The 24,562-nt window shown below is 38.3% G+C and overlaps 1 protein-coding gene across 1 annotated transcript; it reads left to right on the top strand.

Annotated features, from left to right (window-relative positions):
- Positions 1–8,475: 8,475 nt before the first annotated feature.
- LOC113304371 (BAG family molecular chaperone regulator 3-like) lies at positions 8,476–11,028 on the top strand. Its single transcript, XM_026553471.1, has 4 exons — positions 8,476–9,553; positions 9,646–9,902; positions 10,000–10,146; positions 10,386–11,028. Exons 1-4 carry the CDS (start codon positions 9,325–9,327, stop codon positions 10,767–10,769), a joined length of 1,017 nt encoding a protein of 338 aa, XP_026409256.1. The 5' UTR covers positions 8,476–9,324; the 3' UTR covers positions 10,770–11,028.
- Positions 11,029–24,562: the final 13,534 nt, after the last annotated feature.

The following is a 24,562-nucleotide window of genomic DNA, read 5'->3' as shown; positions in this document are numbered from 1 at the left end:
TTTGGTCCCAAATTCAGCCGCAGTGGTACTGACTAAAATCATATTTAGTCCAGTTAATTAGGGTTTGCGACCAAATGTGGTCGCCAACCCAGACTAAAATGATTAATAGTGGGACGGAAGTATAGTGGGCGTATGATTTCAGACGGAAGTATAGTGGACGCTCCACATCGGGCGTACGTATAAATAACGTATGATAATGGGGCGGATGTATATAGAGCGTTTGAGTTAGGCGTTATTATAAACACCGCCGGGCCATACGTAGATAAAACCTACGCCCCATAGCAGACGCAGTTATTAAAAACGCCTGGTTTGGACGCAGTTACTAAAAGCGCCTGGTCCGGGCGCATGTATTATGACCGTATGCGGGAGACGGACGTATTATTAACGTCTGTGTGAGACGCATGTTTTATGGGCGTATGAGTGAGACGCATGTTTTATGGGCGTATGAGTGAGGCGCATATATTACGACCGTATGGAGTGGGCGCATGTTTTAGAAGCGTCTGGGATGGGCGCATATATTTGCCCTAGATTTTTCGTCTGTTTTCGTCTTTTTTTTTTCTTCTGTAAAAACTGTTTATGTAAAAGGAGGAGGAGAAGAAGAGATAATCACGTCTATATCCAGACGGATTTTCCGTTCACGTCTCACTCAGACGCACGTATTACAAACGCTTGATTCAGACGCATGTATTACAGACGTCCCACTCAGACGCACGTATTACAACCATCCCTCTCACACGCACGTATTACAAACGTCCCACATAGACACAGGTATTACAAACGTCCCACTCAGACGCTCCTTCTTTAAACGCCCCAACCAGACGCTTCTTAAATGCACGCTCCACTCAGACGCTTCTTCTATAAACGTCTCACCCAGACGCATAATCCATTAACGCCCGAAACATACGCATAATCCATTAACGCCCGAAACATACGCACTTTATATCTCCGCACGAGTGATACGCACTTTTCATCTCCGTCCCAGTAGACGCACTTTCCATCGCCGTCCCATATCCGGCGTTAGTTATACCTGCGCCTCAATCAAGCGGGCATTATACCTCCGTTTCATTCAAACGCATAATAAAAATCCGCTTCATCAACAGACGTGAGTATAAGTTACATCTGGCATCGGGCGTTAGTGTAAGTTACGCTTCACCAAATTTGGTGTTATCCCACTGCGCTTGGGTCACCCAAAATACCAAATTTTTTTGGTTTTTAGTCTGGCTTTTGGTATTTGGTCCGTCTCATGACTGTGGTTGCTCTAAGTCAGATTACTTATTTAGATGTCAGATTATTAGTTGGAAAAGCAGTGAAATGATAAAATTTGAGATCTTCTTAGAGCAGGGGCACTCATTCACCGTCGAGACAGAGTGAGAGACTAGCTGAAAGAGGTACTGCCTGATCGTGGGAGAACTAATTTGGAGACTAAGAGGTAGAATTTCAGCCGCGTGGGGAGATTTTTTCCAAACGGCTGAAATTCTGCCTCTTAAGTCTTTTTTTTTTATAAAATTCTAGTGGGGCCCGTCTAAAAGAGTTTAAACCAAATAAAAAACTAGTAAATCTCTTTAGGCGACACAAAATCAACCGTTTCTCATGAGTTTTCTTTGAGCGGCAGAAATGAGAGTATGAGTGATTTTGTGTGTATGAGTGAGAGCTCTCATCCCACAGTAGCACCTAATTTGATCTATTTTGTTCAAACTCTTTCAAATCCAATGAGAGCTCACTCCATAGCCCTTGTTCTTAGATCTCTTTTTAGATCGGCAGTAAGGTTTTGGTTCAGGATGTTTTGGTCTGTTTTTCTACTTTCAGTGTCGGGTCTTGTATTCTCCACAACAATGGCGTTCTTAAGTTTGGGTCATTATCTTTTCAACATCCGCAGTCGTGGTGATGATCTTTTCCGGCAGGTACATAAACTCCGGCGATTTATTTGGCGAGTTTATTGCTTTCCGACCGGCACAGATTCTGATAAACCATTTTTCGAAGGTCATGTTCTTCAGAAAAATTAAAAATTGGTTCTATGATTGGGGATCATATTTCAACGATCCAAACTCTCCCGTACGTAAGAGGGAGTTACGGTTACTATCTGTCTTTCCCGTGTTTAATCTGGCGTTACTGTTACTATTAGTGGTTACTTGGGATTTTGGTACGCATGATTCTGTTAACCGAGATTATGTTACTGGAGAGTGGGTACTTGGTCACGTTTGAAAGTGGGTTACAGTCGGTCATGTTGTATTTTACTTTTTGTAGTCCTGTAACTTCAGGTTAATTACCTGCTTTATCTATTAAAATAAAACAAAAAAAAGACAAAATTTGATCTAGTAAGCAGCTAAATCTAGTCATTGATATTTCTCTATTACTGGATGATTTTCTACCATGAATATGCAAAACAAAAACGAAAAAAATAACAGTAGTATCCCTTAGAAATTGGACACCAAGAGATAGAAAAATCAAAGAACCCACAAGAATGTCGTAACACTGATTTCAAGGCCTTCCGATTTTTTCAGTAAATATTTCGATCATTTCCAAATAATTGGAGAGTACAATCGGTCAACGAAATAAATCCAGAATATAATGAAGCCCTAACAACGTTGTTGTCGAACTGAATAGTTGTACTCCCTTGACCCAACCAAGAACACACAGGTCAATGATGAGATTCTGATGATGACTAGAGAGAAAAGAAATCAGATATTTTAATGTACTGAAATGGGAGAAAGACTTTGCCATTTAAAGAGGGTTTTATGTCTACTGGAGACTTGTCTTCATCTCCAACAAACCCTTCAAAAGACATCCAAAATGGTATCTCATGGAAAAGACACCTTATATGAAGAGATGCGTTTTCAGAATTTTATGGAGAACCGAATTAGGTTTCCAAATTCAACATTAACAACACATATGATAAGAAAGAGCAGACGAAATCAAACTTTACGGCAAAGTAAATTTCGGCGAATGAAGGATAATAAATCACACTGATAAAATTATTCGATAATGATACCAGTGTTCTTTTTTTATTGGTTGAAACAAATAGTTTCTTATTTTTGCATCGTAGAGAATCTTAGAAGTTGTGGAATTATTTTCTTGAAAGCTTTGGGTTGTCTTGGGATTTCTCTGGCTCTGTCAAATCCAATTTGTGGGAATGGTCTAAAAAGAATAGCAAAAAGATGATCAGAAGAATATGGGATCTCTTACCTTTTGGAATTTGGTGGACAATCTGAAATGAAAGGAACGCTAGACTTTATGGAAATATAAGAAGAACCTTGGATCAAATCATAATCTCAGTCAAGTGTACTTTGTATAATTGGTCTAGAAACACTAATCTTTTCGAGGGGTACTCTTTGACTTTAAGTACCTTGATTTGTAATTTGAATGCTGTGATTGATAACAACTAATTGTATTCTCTCTTTAAGTGTCATCACTTGATGACTCTTGAATTTTTCAATGAATTTGCCCTTTTTCTTATCAAAAAAAATAAAAAAAATTAGGAAGATTGGAAATGGGCAAATTTTGAAGACAATTGTGTAACTCATTTTGATCGAGAGGGAGAGAGACATGGTGAAGATTATCATTCTTTAAAAAAAAATACTACATTGTGTGTTGGCGTTATGGTTTTGTTTACACATGAATCAGTTGTTAGGTTTTCAAATCGAAATATCGAATGACCAGTTTGGTATTTGTCAATTTGGATCTTTTTCGTCAGCACTGTAACTAAAACCGTACCAAAACAGGAATAAACCTAGAAGTTTCCATTCAAAATTGAACAGACGCGTCTCTTCTCATAAGCCACTATTAATGGCTTTTGGAAGCGTCTGTTGGTGATGAAACGACACTACCAACAGGCATGAATATCACTATAAGTAGCGAAGATGTTCTCCCATTCCAATACATCAAAAACAATCTGTTTTCTTCTTCTCTAAAAAGCATCATCAGAACCTTATACAGTGTGATTCTTGGTCGGGTCAAGGAAGTACAATCCTTGAATTCGATTACGGTGTTAGGGCTTCATTGAATCCTGAAGGCATAATTCGAGAGACCGTTTATACTAGCCAAATTTATTGGGAAAGGTCGAATTATTGTCTAAAAGAGTTGAAAGAGCCTTAAAGTCAGGGGTACACCATTTTCTGTTTCTGTTTTCTTCCTCTTGTTTAACCCAAAATTTCCAACAGTTTATTGGCATTAACAATTTAACATTACAGGAAGGGGACAAAGCTAGGGAATAGGAGAACCTATTTAGCACGCAAAATGAATATGTGGGGGACAACTTTGGCAACTGGACAAGATTATGATTTTTCTAAACACACCCTTGGTTTTTGCTAAATATATACCCACACCTCCTCCTATATATTTTTCAACACCATTATGCCATATTCTAGTTGCCTAGTTGGGTGTCCCTAATTTCATTTAGGGGGATCGTGTGGTCTCTCGGAGAGGGGATCGTGTGGTCTGTTGGAGCGCTTCTCTACATTGAGATTAGAAAATGATTAAGATGAGCCTCAATCTGTCTCTTAGTCGGGAATTTTGTCGGAATAAAATGTCGTCACTATTATTGTCGGTATTCTTGGCATTTTCGTTAGGGGAATATTAGACTGACCTAGTGGTCTTCGGATAAAAATCCCGACTAGACATATAACAGAAGGAGGGCAATACTCCTAGCATCTGGATTTTTCTGGACAAAATGAGCCCCACTGTTTGTCTCGGTCAGAATTCCTGTCGGGACTCCCAAATCAATATATCTATCATTTCCGTTTCATTTATTTGAACAGCTCGGTGTATTTTGGTACCAAATTGAGAACCAAAAGCTGCATCTTCTGCACGAATTGATTTCGTCAAACATGAGTTTTTTTTTTACAATCAACATATTTCAATTCATTCAAATCAAAACAGTGATTACATGTTCGCTTATAAAAATAACAACATCAAAATATAAGATAATCAAGACCCTAATACAAATAAAGACATCAATTACAAGTAGATCGCGAAGAGAAAGAGTAATAAACTGCAAAGATATCCAATTTCTTCTTATATATAAGGGAGAGATGATGGTATATCCGGAAATGGTTTCCAATCGTTCAATCAGATTGTAGTCTTCTTCGATAAGAGATGCTCCTAAAACAAAGGAGTAGTTTGCCCATGAATTTGTCGATCCACACAAACACGGATGCTGATTGAAAGCGATGTAGTGATGAATCGTCGATGTTTTTGAATCGAGATAAACAAGCCACGAACCAGCCATTAAAATTTGAAGAACTCGCCCCACAACGACGAAGAAAAATCGTCCCAAAACGGCGAAGAAATATGTCAAAAGACACCACAAACGATGTAAAAATTTTCTTTCCGCCGATTGAGTTTTCTTTCAAAACAATTTTTTTTATTATTGGTCTGTAAAGGGGGATAATTGGAGGCTCAATAAGGACAAAAAGGATTCAAATATCTGATAGGGAACCTAATATGTAGCAAAAGTCAAAGATACCCTTTCTCCATAAATAAATCCAAATCTAATTATTCATAAATTAAATTAATTTTTTTTTTGAATAACTTGTTCTTTTAGTTCTTCTTTGTTAATCACAGTGAAGATGATGAACTCAAAAATAAAGTAGCGGATTTATAAATCAAGGAGTTTAAACACCTCAAAAACCATCCATGACTTATATCAGGTAAGAATAGCCAAACCATATTACTTTTCTTTTTTGTTGTTGTCGTTTTTGACTATTTACATAGGTTAAATTAAAGTAGAACTTAATTCAGTTTCAGGAAGGAACCGTAAATAATCATCCATGGCTAGTAATCTATCATTTTCCATCCGTTAGTAATGTTTATTGTTACGACTAGAAAATGATGGATTCCTAGCCCCCGGGTAGTTTACAGCTAGAAAGCTAGCCATAAATAAGTTTGGAATATAACCATATACTCATTCTAAGAATGACTACCAATTTATAATTTATTTAGGAACGTGCAATTGTTTATAATCATTTTTCATTTCCTTCGTATCAGGCCTATTATGTTGAAAATGATGAATTCCTATCCGTAAATGAACTACTTACGATTAGGAAATCATCATTTCCGGTTGTAATTTTTTATTTATAGCTAGGACACTATGAATTCTTAGCCTGGAAATAAAAAAGTGTATACCCTTTCGTAATTCTAGAAGTTAAACAAAATCCATCTGTTCAAAAGAAAATAATTAATATAATCTTAATTAGTTCAGTTTATAAATTTTAGCACGGATTAATCAAGGAAATTGTAGTTGTTAACTAAATTAGCAGATAAGGGGTTTTGGAGGTTATTATTTCCCAACCCTTTTTTGTCCTTATTTGAGCCGGATTATCCTCTTAGGTTTCAAAATTAATCCAAACATATTAACTTCAACCTGTATATATTGACATTATATTGTATCATGTTATAACGAATTATACACCTCATCAATTCTATCAAATTCCCCAGAAGGAGGAAAATCAGGTGTTGATAAATTTCGAACTTAGACTGGATGTATATAGGGAATTTGTTGAAAGCTATTTGGGTAAAATTGGCCGTTGACGATAGAGTATTTACTGCTCGATCAACTGAAAGCCACTAACCGGCAATTGAATATTTTTTTTATAAAAAACTAATATTGAACAAAAAACTACGAACAAATTAACAAGTAAACTAATATATGGAATTGAACTTAATAACTACAGCCGCCGATCTTTCTTACTCTTTCCAAATATTTCCTCTCCGATCTTTTCTTAACCTGTCATACATATTCTGGTTTTGAATGTAATTAGTCATTTGCGCGTAGTTCATTGCAGGAAAGCCTATTTCTGGTTGAATCTCAGGCCTGAAATCTGCATCTTCATAGTTAGTCCACTCCTTATCACAACGGGTTTCCTGAATTACCATGTTATGTACAATTATGCAAGTAAGCATAGTCTTGTGTATTTTACGAGGACTTAAACCAAGATATGTCCCACAAATTATAGCAAACTCCTTTTTCAAAATTCCAAATTTAAATGCACGTTCCACATCCTTCCTCAACGTCATTTGGCGTTGGTTAAAATGCCGGTATGAACGACCCAATTCGCCGGCAGGGGATGACAGTAACATCGAACCAAGATTGACCATTATGGATAAATCCCATTCGCAAAATAATACCTATGAGTGTATTGATGGCCGTTGATTACGATATGGACTTGTGAACAAATTCCATACTTTAGATCTTCAAACAAAGGCGATTTGTGCAAAACATTATTCTCATTTTGTGAACCCGGAAGACCAAAGAAAGCGTGCCATATCCAACAAACATTAGAAGCAACAGCTTCAAGGATAACTGTTGGTTTTGGGTGATGAGCCTTATATTGACCGACCCAATAAGTAGGCATCCCTGCCATTCCCGATGCATACATTCAAGACTACCTAATATTCCTGGAATTCTCATATCCTCATTCACCCTTAACAGTTCTCTAATATCTTCCTCGGTTAGTTTTAGTAAATACGTTGGACCAAAATGATTAATTATTACTTCACAAAACGATGAAAGATAAGAGAATGAGTTTTTTTTCCATACGAAGGTACTCATTGTTTGAATCCCTGGTTTTCCATAACCTAGAATCCTTAGAGCTGAAGTAACTTTTGTTCAGAAATATGATCTATAATATTCAATATATCATACTGATAATTAAATTGAAGAGGTTCTACTCGACAAAGCTCAGTAATAATCTTTATCATCAGGTGTCGGGCCGTGCAGAATCGACATTGGAAATCTTGATCATAGAAACACACTTGGGAAGAAAATAATGGTGCATCAGCCTCTGGTGGAACCATTCCCTCCTTCAATACGTATATCTTCTTGTGAATGCATCTTTTGGTTCTGGAACTCTAGGTATTCGGCCCGAATATACGAGCATCGTAGTGTTTTTTAGTTCTCTATCTTCAGCTTCCTCATCATCAAGTTGTTGCAATACCAGGAGATGTTTTTTTTTCCTGTGCTTTAAACAAATTGATATGAACTTATCTCTCTCCATCATAATCCTCAATTTTGAAAATCCGTCCTATGATTATGGGATACATATATCCGAAAATCCTTACCGAATACGGATACGAAATCCGCAATATACGTTCCAATAGTTACCATAGACACCCCTGATTTCCCATCATAACACCTGGTATGGTACGGGAAACCGATTTTTTACCACGATGCATAGGAATAAGCCTAAAATAAAGTACTAGATTCATTGGTAGAGAGACGTACACACGGATTCCACTCGTTTTTACAGCGCCATTCACTCATCATTTTCTACCAGTATTTTATCTATTGACTCGTTTTCCGCTAAAGATATATCTCCAACGCGGTAATAACATGGGTAGGCTACACATGTCAGTAAAAGTAAAAAAGGTGGTTGTTGTTTGTGTCAGTCATCACAGTGGGATCGTGATCCACCACCAGAATATATTCATCATCCCTTTTCTTCTTCTCTGCTCCTCCTCCTAATCATCATCTTCTTCCTGCTTCTTCTACAAACCGGTTAAGATTAAAGCAATAGTCTGACTCTGTAGTAGGTTTGGTGACAAGAACTTTCTTTTACCTTTTTCTCCTCATTTTTACAAAATTACCCAATCTTGATAATTTTAGGAAATTAAATTACAAAAGAAAAATCAAGTAAATTTTCCATTTTCATCAGTCCTTCTAAACAGAAACTTTCTTTTTTTCTTGGCGGCATTTGATTTCCCTATTTTAATCGATTAATCAATAATTTTCTGCTTTCCCTCAATAATTAAGTAATAAATTTTTTTATATATTAAAATCATTGGTCTTTCATTTGCTGTCTTACAGACCTTCTTTCTTCTTTCTCTTTCATTTCCTCTGCTCTGTTCTGTTCTTTCTTCTTCTTCTTCTTCTTAATCACTTCCTCCTCCAGACACCCTATGTCTCAATAATTTTTCAGTTCTCATTTCTGTATTTATTATTTCAGTTTCAGAAGGAGGAGGGGAAGAAATTAAGAAAAAGAAAACGGATTTTTCATTTATTTTGTTAACTTAACAGTCAACTGTATTTTTGGGGGTCAGAGAAGAAGAAGAGGAGATCTGATATTTGATTTCTGGGTTCTTTTTGTAAACCCTAGTTTAGTCTGTTTGATTCTGAAAGGTGGTTTTTTTTTCTTTTATTTTTCTCTGACAAAATTACAAGTGGATTCATGCTTGGTTATGAAGTTAGCTCAGAAATGGATTTGTTTGATTCCATTTGATGAAGAGTAGTAGTAATAGGGTTTTAGAGAGATCTGAAGTTCTTTCTTCTCTATTAGGTTACTTGAAGAAACCTAAAAGGATCTAGAATCAAAAATTTTAATTGAGGAGAAGATGAATAAAACGAAGACGAAGATTATATCTGAAATGTCACCGAAGAACAGTATGGATGATATTTCAATTGCAGCTGAATCAGAATGGGAGCTTAGACCAGGAGGAATGTTGGTTCAGAAACGTAATCCTGATTCAGATCGAGCTGTTGTGCCCCCACCAACTATAAGAGTTAGGGTTAAGCATAATTCAATTTATCATGAAATCTATATCAATTCACAAGCCAGTTTTGGTAAGTAATTAATCACTAATTTCTCTTCAATTTTGTTGATTAATCACTAAATTATCTTCAATTTGGTTTTTGATTTTGGGTGAAAAAAACAGGGGAATTGAAGAAAATGCTGTCGGCACCAACTGGATTACACCCAGATGATCAGAAACTGTTGTTTAAAGATAAAGAAAGGGATTCTAAAGCTTATTTAGATGTTGTTGGAGTTAAAGATAGATCAAAAATTGTTGTAATGGAAGATCCAATGAGACAAGAAAGAAGATTTCTTGAAATGAGAAAAACTGCTAAATTTGAAAAGGCAGCAAAATCTGTTTCTGAAATCAGTCTGGAAGTTGATAAACTTGCTGCAAAGGTATCTTCTTGTTTTCAGTACCGCCATTAATGCCTGAAAATGTTTGTTTTTAAATTTATTGGCTACTAAAATTAGGATTTTTGCTGTAATTGGATAGGTTGCAGCATTGGATTCTGCAATCTCTAAAGGAGTAAAAGTTGCTGATACTGAAGTATTGAATTTGATTGAATTGTTGATGACACAATTGATTAAATTGGATGGAATTGTTGCTGATGGTGATATCAAAATACAAAGAAGATTGCAGGTACTGAATACATTCATTCGCCATGTCTCGGACTTCGTATTGCATTAACTGTAATTGTTGCATATGATTCAGTTTCCTTTGTTGCTGATAGAACACTGATTTGCAGTAGAACAATGCCCATGTTTGTCGATTTTCGGTAGTCGAGTTAGTCGGAAATTGGAACTATGAATGAACTAGTTATTGATTATAGGGAATCCAAAGTTAATGTTGTTATCGTGTTTTTGCGTAATGTTTTGAAGGTTAAGCGAGTTCAGAAGTATGTCGAGACATTAGACCTGTTAAAGATAAAAAATGCTGAGCCACGCAGCAACGGGAACCAAAACCCATTGCAACAGCAACAGCAACAGCAAAAAGCACCACAGTCTAGGCATTCAACAGGAACAATTCCAATAACTGCTCAGCCGCAACGACAGCAGCCAACAGCTGCTCCACAACAACAACAGCAGCAGCCAACATCTAGGAGGTCTGTGAAGCCAATTCCCACTACACCAGCTGTGGTTTCGACCAGATGGGAAACCTTTGATAACTCATCAGCCGGGTTTGTGCCATATCCATCCACTTCCAAAACCAATAATGGCACCACCACCCAACCTAATAAGCTAAACTGGGAGTTTTTTGACTAATAAAACTCTCCATAGAATGGAATCAAGATTTCAGATAAATACTGGTTTGTTTGTGTGCTGAGTGTGTGTATTTTTTTTCTTTCGAGTTTGTGTTCGGTGGATTTGATCTTCCTTTGTCCATTCTTTTCTGTATTTAGATTCTTAAAAAGTATATCTATCCCCTTTACTCTCTATTCCACTGATTCAATCCATCAGAAAAATAATCGGGGTTGTGAAAATTGTTTTCATTTTTAGTAGAAATCATTGCCAATTTATTATACTCCCTATGTATGGATATGTAGACACTGTAAGAGTCCTCCACTGTTAAAACTTTGTTCCTCATGTTAAAAATTTGTTCCCTGTTCTGTGCATATAGTAGTTTCAATACAACCAGTATCTTCCAAATGAAATGCACTCATCATATGTCCCGAAATTCTTCAGCATCTTAATTTCTACGAGAAATTCATCGGATGTCCGGAAATTCTTCAGCATCTTAGTTTCTACGATCACATGTTTATCAACAGATCAGGAAAAAGAAAAAAGATCACAGTTTTTTTTTTTTTTTTGTTCCTAATGTGGATTGCTTGAGGAACTGTAGAATTGGAGAACTTTTTTCCATGATGAAATTGAAAACTGTTTTCATGATCAATCAAATGATAAGGAATATTAAAAAAAGAAGAAGAAGGTGATATGTCAGTAGGGGGTTTGAGTGGAAAGAGAGGAAGATAACAACAACAACAATGGAGTAGTTTATAGGATTTGTTGTTGGTCTATCATATCACATGTTCTTTACCAAATTTAGCATAAAGAGGTTTTAACTTTGTTTGATATGCGGCATGGTGAGTAAGATTAAAGCTTTCAAATGGTTTCCAAATATGGATAAATTTCTACTTTCTAGGTGCCTAGTTAAGGTGATGAGGTATGGGGTGTAATGAAAGCTAAGATATGAGTGTTGTCTCTAGTGTTGTAAACTAGTGTCTTATTTCTTACTCAAAGATTGCTTATATGATGATTAAACAACCAAAACAATATTTCATGGAAAAGAGAAAGAGCATAGATTTGCTTACTTTTATAACAAAATGACTTGAAACTAAGCCTACAATTGGGCCAGGTACACAAAACCATTGCCGACCAACCGAAGTCTCCGATTTTTAGTTTCAATTTGACCTTTCAGACAAAAATATTTTTACTGCGTGTTTAAAATCTCATCCCCTGTGCAAATCTCTTTATATTTTTGAATACGATATACTTCTTTTGTAAGGGAGTACACTGGAACTACAAAATACTTAGATTCTGGTATACCTAGAAGATAGCTGGACCTAGGAGAGAAAAGAAAGTGGGTATGGACAAGAAACACTCTGGCTTGGTTTGGATGGTATGGCATTGGAACTACTTTTGAAACACAAACATATGGAAGTATTAAAGATTATGAGGACAAGAAGCATCAAATAATTTGACTTGACAATGCAAACAAAACTACAAAGATACGGTGTTCATTCAATGTTTGTGGTCTAGATTTTATCATGATTTTGTATCCTATTTATTTCATTTGTTTACGACTTACAATCTCTAAGTTTGTTATAATAATCAAGAAACAACCCCGAAAGTAGTAGAAAACGAGCTTGTGCAAACTTGAATAAAAAATAAAGATGGCCAAGACTCTAAATCTTGCACTTTGGACTCTAAATCTGCACTCCGGCCTCACTTTGAATGGTAAGGCATCGTAGTTTTCAACATACTGCAAGATCGGGCTATTTTTGGTTCAGGAGTTGTTGAAAAATTCTTGGTGCCACTACTTGATGGCATTTGATTTAACATGTCTTGCATCATCCTAACAGTGCTCGTATCATCGGATCGATCAAGTACTCCTCCTCCATCTCCTTCCTTTGTTGCCCAAGCTCTTAAAGATATGAGGTTCTCAACATGCTTAGTAACATCATATTTGGAACTACATTTACTACCAATTCTTACGTAGGTAAAAGAGGAATTGGTACAGTTGCCGGAAGATCAAATGTAATAGTTTCTTCTACCCAAGTTTGTTCGATTCTGTCTTTCAATATGTGTAACTCGACCACGCCATGAGTACTATTAGATTTCTTAATTCTGGCAACACAGAGATATCTTCTATACTCGAACTGGTGATAATGATCAACCGCATAAGGAGTCAGGTTCACTGGTAGTTCAATTACTTGAAACTTCTCTTCATGGAGGTCGAACGATAACAAAGCTCTTTCTTTGTAGTTTTTTGTGCGCATCCACCGGTATAGAGCTCCATTGATACAATGGCTAGGTTGTGTGCTATATCCTTGTGCAACTGTTGCTGGATTTGTCATCTCTCTCCATAATTGACTATCGCCACATCCAAGTGTAAGGATTAAATATTTGCAACGTAAATTAGCATCGTAACTAGGAAAAGACCCGGTGATGCATATCAACTTATATTTATTCCATATGCAATCATATCCGAATCTACAATCTTGTACACGCCATCTTGGGGTGTACTGGATGCGAGAGACAATACGTATTTTCTCGAGTTTACTAAAGTTAAAGATCTCAATGACAGAATAAAACCAGTCGCCTATATGAAATGGATCACCAACCATATATCATACTAACCCATTACAATTACCAATTAATCTCTTCCGACAACTGTTTTCTAAAACTGCATGGTTATGAAGATGGGGTATAGCCTTTTTTCTGGTGCCAAAACCAAACTCATCTTTTGGCAGATAGAACAAGTAATTAGTGTCACGTTCTTCGATTTTTGAATCAAGACTGGGAAGTTCGATGTTACGTACAATTTTGGGTAAGAATTTGAATAAGAGGATGGGATTCTTTTGGGATTCAACGAACTGAGCTTTGACAAATCGGGGGTCGTTCACGATCGACTCACGCCATAACTTACAAACATAGGTGAATTTCATCAAAGCCTTGACAGGAAGTTTATGTAGTATTAGCAACAGTACCTCGTGAGGAATGTGCGCATGAGGATAACCATGGCTTTTGGCTTTCGTCTTCTTTGATGTTGCTGCTCGTTTTCGTTTCACCATAGCTTCTTCTCATGAAACGCTAATAGACATAACAAATTGTTTCAACTTTTTATATACTCTAAACCTTCGAGACACGGTTTCCAGTTTGCAGTATGAAATCATACATGGGCTTTGCCTGGGTTATTTAAAGCCCGATAATGAAATAGGTAGTTACATGACTATCTTCAGTATCTGGTAACTATTACGGTTGAATAGTATAGGCAAGGAAACTAGAAGGGACCAACTTACTGGTTCATTACCATCGTGGTCTGGAAAATGCAACAGAATCGATTCAATATTATTATCGAGTAATCGTTTTACCGTTAAAATTCCACCTGAGATTGGTAATTAGGTATGTCTATATACTTCCGAAGTCCGAGATCCGTTTCCGAATGTTCGACATCCTATAGGATTTAATCCGATTTGTTGGATTTCGGATATCTTATCGGATTTTACCACTTAACCCTATCGGAATCGGATTGGGCTGATTCCGTTAGGCTAATATCCGACATCCGATAAGCCTATGGGTGTATTCGTAATTTCCGACCCATAGGTATTATCTGTCGAGATTCAACCCGATTTTATCAATTCTGTAACTCTTGTTCATTAGTCTTAGCAAGAGAGGGAGAAAGAGAAAGAGATTGAGAGAGAGGAATTAGTGATCGATAGAGACAATATGAGATCGTTTAGGTTTTGATTTGCTCCCTACTGTAAGCCATTGGTCTCAAGTAATAAGTAACTGGGAAGGCAAAAGCTTGGTCGGGAGTTGGCTGAAATTGAAGTGATGATTGAATTCAGGTGTTGTTGGCTAGGGATAGAAGAAGATTGGGTTTTCGTCAGTAGTGGTGGCTGGTTTGAATTAATGTTATATATAGGAAAATGAAGCAACGATAGTGGTGGTTGTACAGATTGGAAATGAATGAAGATGGGTTAAATTAGGGATTCTAAAATCATATTCGAATTGGGTTTTAGTCAAATCCATGGACGAGTTCGTTGATTCATGTTGAGTGCTGGCTTATATGGGGCTGTTTGATTCAAGTTGAGTTTTTTTATACGTTTAAGTGATTTTACGTTTCAGCCATCCCATTTGACAAGCTAACCCGCAACACATCAGAGCCAACCCGTCTAGGGTTAGGGTTGGGGTTTTGGGGTTGTACATGAACAGTACTAGCTAGGGTTAGGGATAACCCTAACCCGTCCATAGATTGGCAAGCTAGGGCCGGGTTGACCCTAGCTTGCCCCGTTGACATCTCTAGTGTTAACGGATTTTGCTCCCTACTGTAAGCCATTGGTCTCAAGTAATAAGTAACTGGGAAGGCAAAAGCTTGGTCGGGAGTTGGCTGAAATTGAAGTGATGATTCAATTCATGTGTTGTTGGCTAGGGATATAAGAAGATTGGGTTTTCGTCAGTGGTGGTGGCTGGTTTGAATTAATGTTATATATAGGGAAATGAAGCAACGATAGTGGTGGCTGTACAGATTGGAAATGAATGAAGATGGGTTAAATTAGGGATTCTAAAATCATATTCGAATTGGGTTTTAGTCAAATTCGTGGACGAGTTCGTTGATTCATGTTGAGTGCTGGCTTATATGGGGCTGTTTGATTCAAGTTGAGTTTTTTTATACGTTTAAGTGATTTTACGTTTGAGCCACCCCATTTGACAAGCTAACCCGCAACCCATCAGAGACAACCCGTCTAGGGCTAGGGTTGGGGTTTTGGGGTTGTACATGAACAATACTAGCTAAGGTTAGGGATAACCCTAACCCGTCCATAGATTGGCAATCTAGGGCCGGGTTGACCCTAGCTTGCCTCGTTGACATCTCTAGTGTTAACGGATTTTGCTCTCTTCTGTAAGCTATTGGTCTCAAGCAATAACCAACTGGAAAGGAAAAAGCTTGGCCGGGAGTTGGCTGAAATTGAAGTGATGATTCAATTCAGGTGTTTTTGGCTAGGGATAGAAGAAGATTGGGTTTTCGTCAGTGGTGGTGGCTGGTTTGAATTGATGTTATATATAGGGAAATGAAGCAACGATAGTGGTGGCTGTACATATTGGAAATGAATGAAGATGGGTTAAATTAAGGATTCTAAAATCATATTCGAATTGGGTTTTAGTCAAATTCGTGGACGAGTTCGTTGATTCATGTTGAGTGCTGGCTTATATGGGGATGTTTGATTCAAGTTGAGTTTTTTTATACGTTTAAGTGATTTTATGTTTCAGCCACCCCATTTGACAAGCTAACCCGCAACCCATCAGAGCCAACCCGTCTAGGGCTAGGGTTGGGGTTTTGGGGTTGTACATGAACAGTACTAGCTAGGGTTAGGGATAACCCTAACCCGTCCATAGATTGGCAAGCTAGGGCCGGGTTGACCCTAGCTTGCCCCGTTGACATCTCTAGTGTTAACGGATTTTGCTCTCTTCTGTAAGCTATTGGTGTCAAGCAATAACCAACTGGAAAGGAAAAAGATTGGTCGGGAGTTGGCTGAAATTGAAGTGATGATTCAATTCAGGTGTTGTTGGCTAGGGATAGAGGAAGATTGGGTTTTCTTCAGTGGTGGTGGCTGATTTGAATTAATGTTATATATAGGGAAATGAAGCAACGATAGTGGTGGCTGTACAGATTGGAAACGAATGAAGATGGGTTAAATTAGAGATTCTAAAATCATATTCTAATTGGGTTTTAGTCAAATTCGTGGACGAGTTCGTTGATTCATGTTGAGTGCTGGCTTATATGGGGCTGTTTGATTCAAGTTGAGTTTTTTTATATGTTTAAGTGATTTTACGTTTCAGCCACCGCATTTGACAAGCTAACCCGCAACCCATCAGAGCCAACCCGTCTAGGGCTAGGGTTGGGGTTTTGGGGTTGTACATGAACAGTACTAGCTAGGGTTAGGGATAACCCTAACCCGTCCATAGATTGGCAAGCTAGGGCCGGGTTGACCCTAGCTTACCCCGTTGACATCTCTAGTGTTAACGGATTTTGCTCTCTTCTGTAAGCTATTGGTCTCAAGCAATAACCAACTGGAAAGGAAAAAGATTGGTCGGGAGTTGGCTGAAATTGAAGTGATGATTCAATTCAGGTGTTTTTGGCTAGGGCTAGAAGAAGATTGGGTTTTCGTCAGTGGTGGTGTCTGGTTTGAATTAATGCTATATATAGGGAAATGAAGCAACGATACTGGTGGCTGTACAGATTGGAAATGAATGAAGATGGGTTAAATTAGGGATTCTAAAATCATATTCAAATTCAGTTTTAGTCGAATTCGTGGACGAGTTCGTTGATTCATGTTGAGTGTTGCTTATACGGGGCTGTTTGATTCAAGCTGAGTTTTTTTATATGTTTAAGTGATTTTACATTTCAGCCATTCCATTTGACAAGCCAACCCGCAACCCGTCAGAGCAAACCGTCTAGGGCTAGGGTTGGGGTTTTGGGCTTGTACATGAACAGTACTTGGGCTGACCCTAACCCGTCCTTGGATTGACAAGCTAGAGCCGGGTTGACCCTAGCTTGCCCCGTTGACAGCTCTAGTGTTAACGGATTTTGCTCTCTACTGTAAGCTATTGGTCTCAAGCAATAAGCAACTGGAAAGGCAAAAGCTTGGTCGGGAGGTGGCTGAAATTGAAGTGGTGATTGAATTCAGGTGTTGTTGGCTAGGGGTATAAGAAGATTGGGTTTTCATCAGTGGTGGTGGCTGGTTTGAATTAATGTTATATATAGGGAAATGAAGCAGCGACAATGGTGGATGTACAGATTGGAAATGAATGAAGATGGGTTAAATTAGGGATTCTAAACACATATTCGAATTAGGTTTTAGTCGAACTCGTGGACGAGTTCATTGATTCATGTTGAGTGCTGGCTTATATGGGGCTGTTTGATTCAAGCTGATGCAAATATAATGGATATGGGGTGTTGGTTGATCATGATGTTTGAATTGGGTATAACCCATTTGCAGAACTGGTGCGGCGAAGATTATTGAATTATATGTCTAATATTGTTGTTGAGGCTGAGTTCTTCTGTCGGGTTTTGGATGTCGATCGAATTTGGGGTTAACTGAAAGCTAGATTAGTGTCTGTGCTTCAATTACTCTCGGTGGATGAAATCTACAACAACTTTTTTCAGAGTAATTCAAACTCATTATTGTGATTAAAAGTTCAGTACTGAGACGGAGAAGGGTTTTATATGTTGGTTAGATTGTTACACTTTATTTATTTATTTTTTTTGACGAGAAACCGGATTTTATCGGAATAATATCCGATAGCTGATAGCTTAACCTAAAGGAATCAGATTGAGATTTTTGGATTCCATCGAATTTTATAGGATATCGGATATGCCTTAACCTTAACCTTACTGGATTGGCCAAAGTCCGACGGAATTTAATCGGTTGATACCCCTATTGGTAACTGTGCTGCACTCAATTATATTAGCCTTAGTAAGCATGGAGTTTATGACTTGTTGTGTAATATAGGCTGTTAGGTTGAAGCGCTTTATTAAGTTTACCTGGTCACATGTTGTTATAAGTTTACCTAGTCGCAGGTTCACCTGGTCACAGGCTGTTGTAACAAATACGAGTCTTTAGGTTATGTATTCCTCGTTTTTCTAGTCTTTAACTATTTTTCCTATTCTTTTGCTATATCAGTTGTACGTTCTTATCAGTGTTATCTGTGTATAACCCTACTACAACGTAAACAATATATATATCATTCAATACAAGCTATCTCAACACAGTTATGTGAGAAAACAAATCCATATTTCTTTATGGTATACAAGAGCTAGGTTAGATTTTTTTTCTTCTGCAACTTCATCTCCATGAATATTTAAGGCGATCAACCAAACCCTTCCATGGAAACTCACAACATCATCTCTTCTGAAAAGGATACTGGTTTATCTTCAACCAGTCCTTACTACGTCCATCCGGCAGATAATCCTACATCTGTCATCTTCACTCCTCTTCTTACTAGTAATAACTTACTGCACTTGGGGAAGAGGAATGACAAAAGCCCTAAGCGCCAAAAGGGAAAACTGGCTACATTGATGGCACTGTGAAGAAACCAACAAATCTAGTTGATCTTCCTCACTAGACACGCTGTAATGACTTGGTTGGAAGTTGGATCTCTAACTCTGTTGACCCTGAAATTCGATCCAGCGCCATGAACTTCCCATCTTCTCGAGAACAGTGCTAGCGATTAAATCTCGTTTCTCTCATCACAATGCATCCAAGCTGTATGCGCTGAAGCAATCAATTGCAACTCTGAAGCAGGAAAATCTAAGTGTTGCCATGTATTACACTCGTCTCAAATCTCTGTGGGATCAGTTGGATGTTTTTAGGAAAATTGAACCATGTATTTGTGGCGCAGGAAAGCACTATGTGGACAATCACAATCAAGACAGATCGATGAATTTTTTGCAGGGCTTACATGATAGGTTTTCTTCCCTGCGTAGCCAAATACTCCTCATGGAATCTATGCCATCCTCTGCAAAGATGTACAATCATGTTAGCCAAGAAGAGGAGAAGCAAGGTATAAACTCTTCATCTGTTCCTTTAATTGAATCAGCAACTTTGGATGTTTCTCTTGGTGATCATAAACCTCCACGGTCTTTTGCACAACCTGGATCCAATAGTGCTAATACGGGTAACAAACGTCCCAGACCATTTAGCGAACACTGTAATAAGCATGGTCACACCAAGGCAACCTGCTAGAAGCTCTATGGTTATCCAAAAGATTTACCAAAGCCCGGTAACATGGATTTTCACACTGTTGATGCTGTTGCTGTTCCTGCTGCACCTGTTGCGCCTGCTGCCCCTAATATTTCCGATGCTTAATGTGCTCGTTTACTATCCTTACTTGAACCAGACAATGGAGGCCATGCTGTAATTCCATATGCCAACTTTGCAGGTAAAGTATTATTATGTTCAGATAATATATGGATAGTTGACAGTGGTGCTACACACCATATTTGTACTTCACTTTCTTTATTTTCGTCTTATACATTGGTTTCTAAACTAATTACAGTACAACTTCCAGATGGATCGAATACATCTGTGACACATATTGGTCAAGTTGTGTTATCATCTTCAATAACACTTCTTAATGTTTGTCATATTCCTAGTTTCAAGTTTAACTTGATCTCAGTCAGTCAACTGACTTCCACAACAAATTGTTGTATCTCATTCTCACAAGAGTCTTGCATCTTTCAGGACCGTCACACTAACAAAGAGATTTGATGGAGTAGATGTCTTGCTAGTCTCTACCATTTTAGTTTCCAACCACTAGTTTTATCTTTCAATGCAAATAATCCTGTTGATACATGGCATTTCCTCCTCGGCCATCCAAATTTGGATTGTTTTAAGTTTTTGTCTAGTCAATTTTCTTATATTCAATCTTATTTTGCTCACTTATGTGATGTATGCCCAAGGGCATAACAATATCGCCTTAAGTAAAACTTTTTATACTCATCCTTTTCGATTAGTACATGTTGATATTTGGGGTCCTTTCTCGACTCCTTTGCATACTGGTAAATATTTTCTCACTATTGTGGATGATTACTCTAGATGTACTTGGGTTTACTTAATGAAAGTAAAATCAGAAACTATTAAGTTTCTCAAATATTTTTTTTAACTTTGCCTCACTCAGTTTGGCCAAAAATCGTCTACAATCTCGTCTGGAATTCATACACCTATTATTTTCAATTACAGACCTTCCGGTCTGATAACGGTTCACAATTTAAGTCTAATGAACTCCAGGGTGGTTTCATCAACATGGTATCCTTCACCAGATCAGTTGTGCTTATACTCCGCAACAAATGGCATTGTTTAAAGAAAGCATCCTCATTTGCTCAATGTAGCGAAATCATTACGGTTTCAATCAAATTTTCCCATCCGTTTTTGGGGTGAATGTATTCTTGCTTCCACTTATCTAATAAACAAACTACCAACTCCAATTTTTGGTCGGAAATCACCTCATGAAGTTTTGTTTCATAAATCTCCAGATTACTCATCTCTTCGAGTATTTGGATGTCTCTGTTTTGGTAGAAATACCAAAGTACTACATAAATTTGATCAAAGAGCTATGCCAGGTGTTTTTGTTTGATATCCTCATGGTCAAAAAGGATACATGGTTTATGACATTGAATCAAAATCCATCCATACTTCTGGCGACGTTATATTTCATGAAAATATTTTCCCTTGTCATGACTTACAAGCATCTCCTGCTATTTCAATATCGGAGCAGCCACAACAATCCGAGATTGCTTCATATGATAATACTTTTTATCCAATTTTTTACCGGATGTATCTTCCTCATTGCCTGACAACTTATCTCAGTCTTCAAGATCTCTGGAACAACCTCATTCTGCAATCTCCAGTCCTGATTCCAGTTCAGGCTCATCTCATGTGTCTGTCGCTACACCTGCACTATTACCACAACCTGAGTCCTTATCTCAGACTCAACCTATGTTACTGCCGCCGCCAGAATCGATCTCACAGACTCCACATGGCTCTTTATCTCATGCAGCTTCCGTAGTCCCTTCAGCACATCCCATTCCATCTATGGTTCCATCATCTGTAACCATTCCAAATCCACCGGATTCTACTATCCCTGTCACAGAATCATGGCCAACTCGTGTGCGCAATGCACCTGCATACTCGAAGGATTTCCACTGTTCAGCAGCTGAATGCACGTCCACTTATGCATATCCCCTGACAGATTATCTCTCATCTGATCAATTGAAACTTTCTCATAAGACATTTCTTTCAGCTGTTCTACTTACAAAAGAGCCTAAGACATTCTCTCAGGCACTTAAATGCCTAAAATAGCGTACAACTATGGCCAAAAAAATATTGGCTTTGGAAGCAAACAACACCTGGATCATGGTGGATCTACCTTCGGGCAAAACAAGAATTGGATGCAAATGGGTTTTCAAAATCAAGTTTAACTCTGATGGTTCAATCCAATGATACAAGGCTCTCCTTGTTGACAAAGGCTACACACAACAGGAAGGAATCAATTATTATGACGCATTTTCACCGGTGGCTAAGCTAGTGATTGTTCGTGTGTTATTGTCTGTTGCTGCTATCAAAGGGTGGTCTTTACACCAATTAGACGTAAATAATGCATTTCTATGATCCCGACGAAGAAATCTATATGAAGATACCACCATGATTGCCACAAAAAGGTGAGTCTCAAGTTTTCAAACTTAAGAAATCTTTATATGGCCTTAAACAAGCCTCTCGTCAATGGTTTGCCAAACTTTGTTCAGTTTTACTAACTGGAGGCTTCCAGAAACCTCTCTGTGATAACTTTCTTTTCACATTTCATCGGGGTAAAACTTCAATTTTCGTTCTAGTGTATGTCGATGACATCATTATCACTGGCACAGACGATTGTTTCATCAATTCTCTTAAACCGCGTCTTGCATCTCATTTTTACATCAAGGATCTTGGTCGCTTACAATATTTTTTAGAAATCGAAGTCTCTCATTCCTCTAAAGGTATTTTTCTTTGCCAATGAAAATATGTTCTTGATATCCTTAAGGACTCTGGACTCATAGGGGATCGTGTGGCATCCTTTCCAATGGACACTCATACTAAGTTACTTCCTAAAAATGGTAAGGAATTACCTGACCTAAGTTTTTTCCGAAGACTAATTGGTCGTTTATTTTACCTCATAGTTACTCGTCCTGACATAGCTTACTCAGTAAATTATTTGAGTCAGTTTATGCAGAATCCTCTCACATCTCATTTAGATGCTGCTCATCATGTCCTACGTTATCTCAAGGGAATTATAGGACATGACATATTTTTTTATCTTAATCTAGTTCCTTATCTCTTCATGGATATACAGATTCAGATTGGGAAGGATGCCGCAATCCTTCGCATCTTCCGAGTTCCCTTTTATCTCGTCAATTCCGCTTGACATTGGGAACCGTATCGCCTGGTGATAAGTTGATGCAACGCCTTTTATTCCATGGATTCAGAGAATTCCAATGAGAGAATTATATGGCGACTCCACATCCACCACACTGAGAGTAACCTCCGTTTCTAGTTCTCCCGCGAAGATCTTCACGCATATTTCTCCCTTTGGCTTCGTTGCTATCCCATTGAACCCTTATAGGGTATATGCCGAAGGCACCATATCAGAATCATCATACCCCAAAGATTTGAATGCATGATAGAAAATCACGTCCACTGAACTTCCCATGTCCACTAGGACCTTGTCCACAACCCAATCCTTCCCTTCATCGCATCGATCCTTTTTTCCTCGTGAGTGTTTACCAATAGCCAAGGTGATGGCAAATGAGTCTGTGTGCGAGATTCCTCCTCCTGGTGCATCTTGTGGTGAGAATGATATATCTCTCTTTTGCTATTCCTCTAGGGGTTCCTTCTTCATCACAGGAAATATCTCATTCCCTTCATAATCCCTTTTATACACCCTTGAGAGCACATTATCATGAAAATTCTGGAAGTCTTCCTTCGAGTGTACTATGAAGTTATAGTCGTTCCTCCGCGTTCCTCGGTTTATTTCAATCTGACGCACTCCTACTTGGCTCCCATGATAACCAACTTGCGGCGGCGGTGGTAACTCCCGGTCCTCTAGGTAATGTGCAAGTTTCCCTTGTTCAATAAGACGAAGTATGGTTCTATGGACATTTCTACAGTTGTTTGTATGATGCCCGTGAAAGCGATGATATCGGCAAAACTCGTGGTTTTTGATCCCCGGTTGCGGCTCCTTCCCCAAGTTTGGTGGTGCTGGAATTTCTTCAGTCAATACTACTTCCTCCCATATCCTCTATAGCCGCGCTGAGCCTAGGGAGATTCACCTCTGTAAATGTCGGTATATTTGACCCTTGACTTTTTGGTTGCAATTCTTTCGTTTGTTGATATCTCGTCTCACAATCTCTCAGCTTTTGATTTCTTCGTTATGACCCTTCTGGTCATCCTCTCTCAGTTCTTCACCCGGTGCTGTCACTAACTGCGTAAGAGCCAAAGCAGTAAGCGATCTCAATATGTCCTCCTCTATAAATTGCAATTCCCTTTCTCTTTGCGAGTTTCCCATCTGCACCCTCATACTTCTTAGCTCCTGTAAGATTTCCCAATCTAAATTCCTTCCCCTTTCTTCATGAATGCTTCTTTTTTCTTCCTCTCTTCTTCTTTCATCCTCGCGTCTTCTTTCTTCCTCGTACCTTAGCCTTTTATTTTCACATCTCGCTTCGACCAATAATCTCCTCAGATTCCTTTCTTCGTTATTCTGTCTCTGCATCCTTCTTAGCGTTCTTCCTTCCTCGTTTATTCTTTAATAGCTTTCGTAAGAATTTCTCCTTCGATATGCGGTTCTTTTCCGGGACTAGACCGTTATCGCTTCCGAATTCGTATCTCCACATCTCATCTCCTCGGTCGTCTCTCTACCGCTTAGTCCATAATTCTGCCGCACCAACATGCCATTTTGCTTTGCCTTCCCAACATGTCATTTCACTCGATCTTTCGTTCGGTGTAGTATCCTTATCGGCTGTTCCAACGTCTTGCTTTCTTTTACGGTATCTTCTTTCATCTCTTCTTGGACCGGTCATTCTTTCGAGGCAGCTCCGTTTTTCAAAATTCAGACAGATTCCTCCGTGAATTTAGCCTCTTCAACAGTCTCGTTTTTTCGTCGGCTTACGCTGTCTTTCCCCTTTTCAACTGATGCTTTTTTCCTTCCTGTCGTCTTTTCTCTTCGTGCCTCCAATCGCTTGCTTCTTCTCACTACTGCCAAGGGTTTTGCTCGATCTGCCATTCTTGCCATTATTCAACCTCCAC

The sequence above is a fragment of the Papaver somniferum genome, chromosome 8 (genome assembly GCF_003573695.1).
Source record: "Papaver somniferum cultivar HN1 chromosome 8, ASM357369v1, whole genome shotgun sequence".
Classification (NCBI taxonomy): domain Eukaryota; kingdom Viridiplantae; phylum Streptophyta; class Magnoliopsida; order Ranunculales; family Papaveraceae; genus Papaver; species Papaver somniferum.
This window is presented reverse-complemented; position numbering and strand designations above follow the sequence as displayed.

Excerpts from the sequence above, each read along its gene's own strand:
- LOC113304371 (XM_026553471.1), top strand. The coding sequence starts at position 9,325 with ATGAATAAAACGAAGACGAAGATTATATCTGAAATGTCACCGAAGAAC. Across the intron at positions 9,554-9,645 it reads CAATTCACAAGCCAGTTTTG|GGGAATTGAAGAAAATGCTG; the intron begins GTAAGTAATTAA and ends TGAAAAAAACAG. Across the intron at positions 9,903-9,999 it reads TTGATAAACTTGCTGCAAAG|GTTGCAGCATTGGATTCTGC; the intron begins GTATCTTCTTGT and ends GTAATTGGATAG.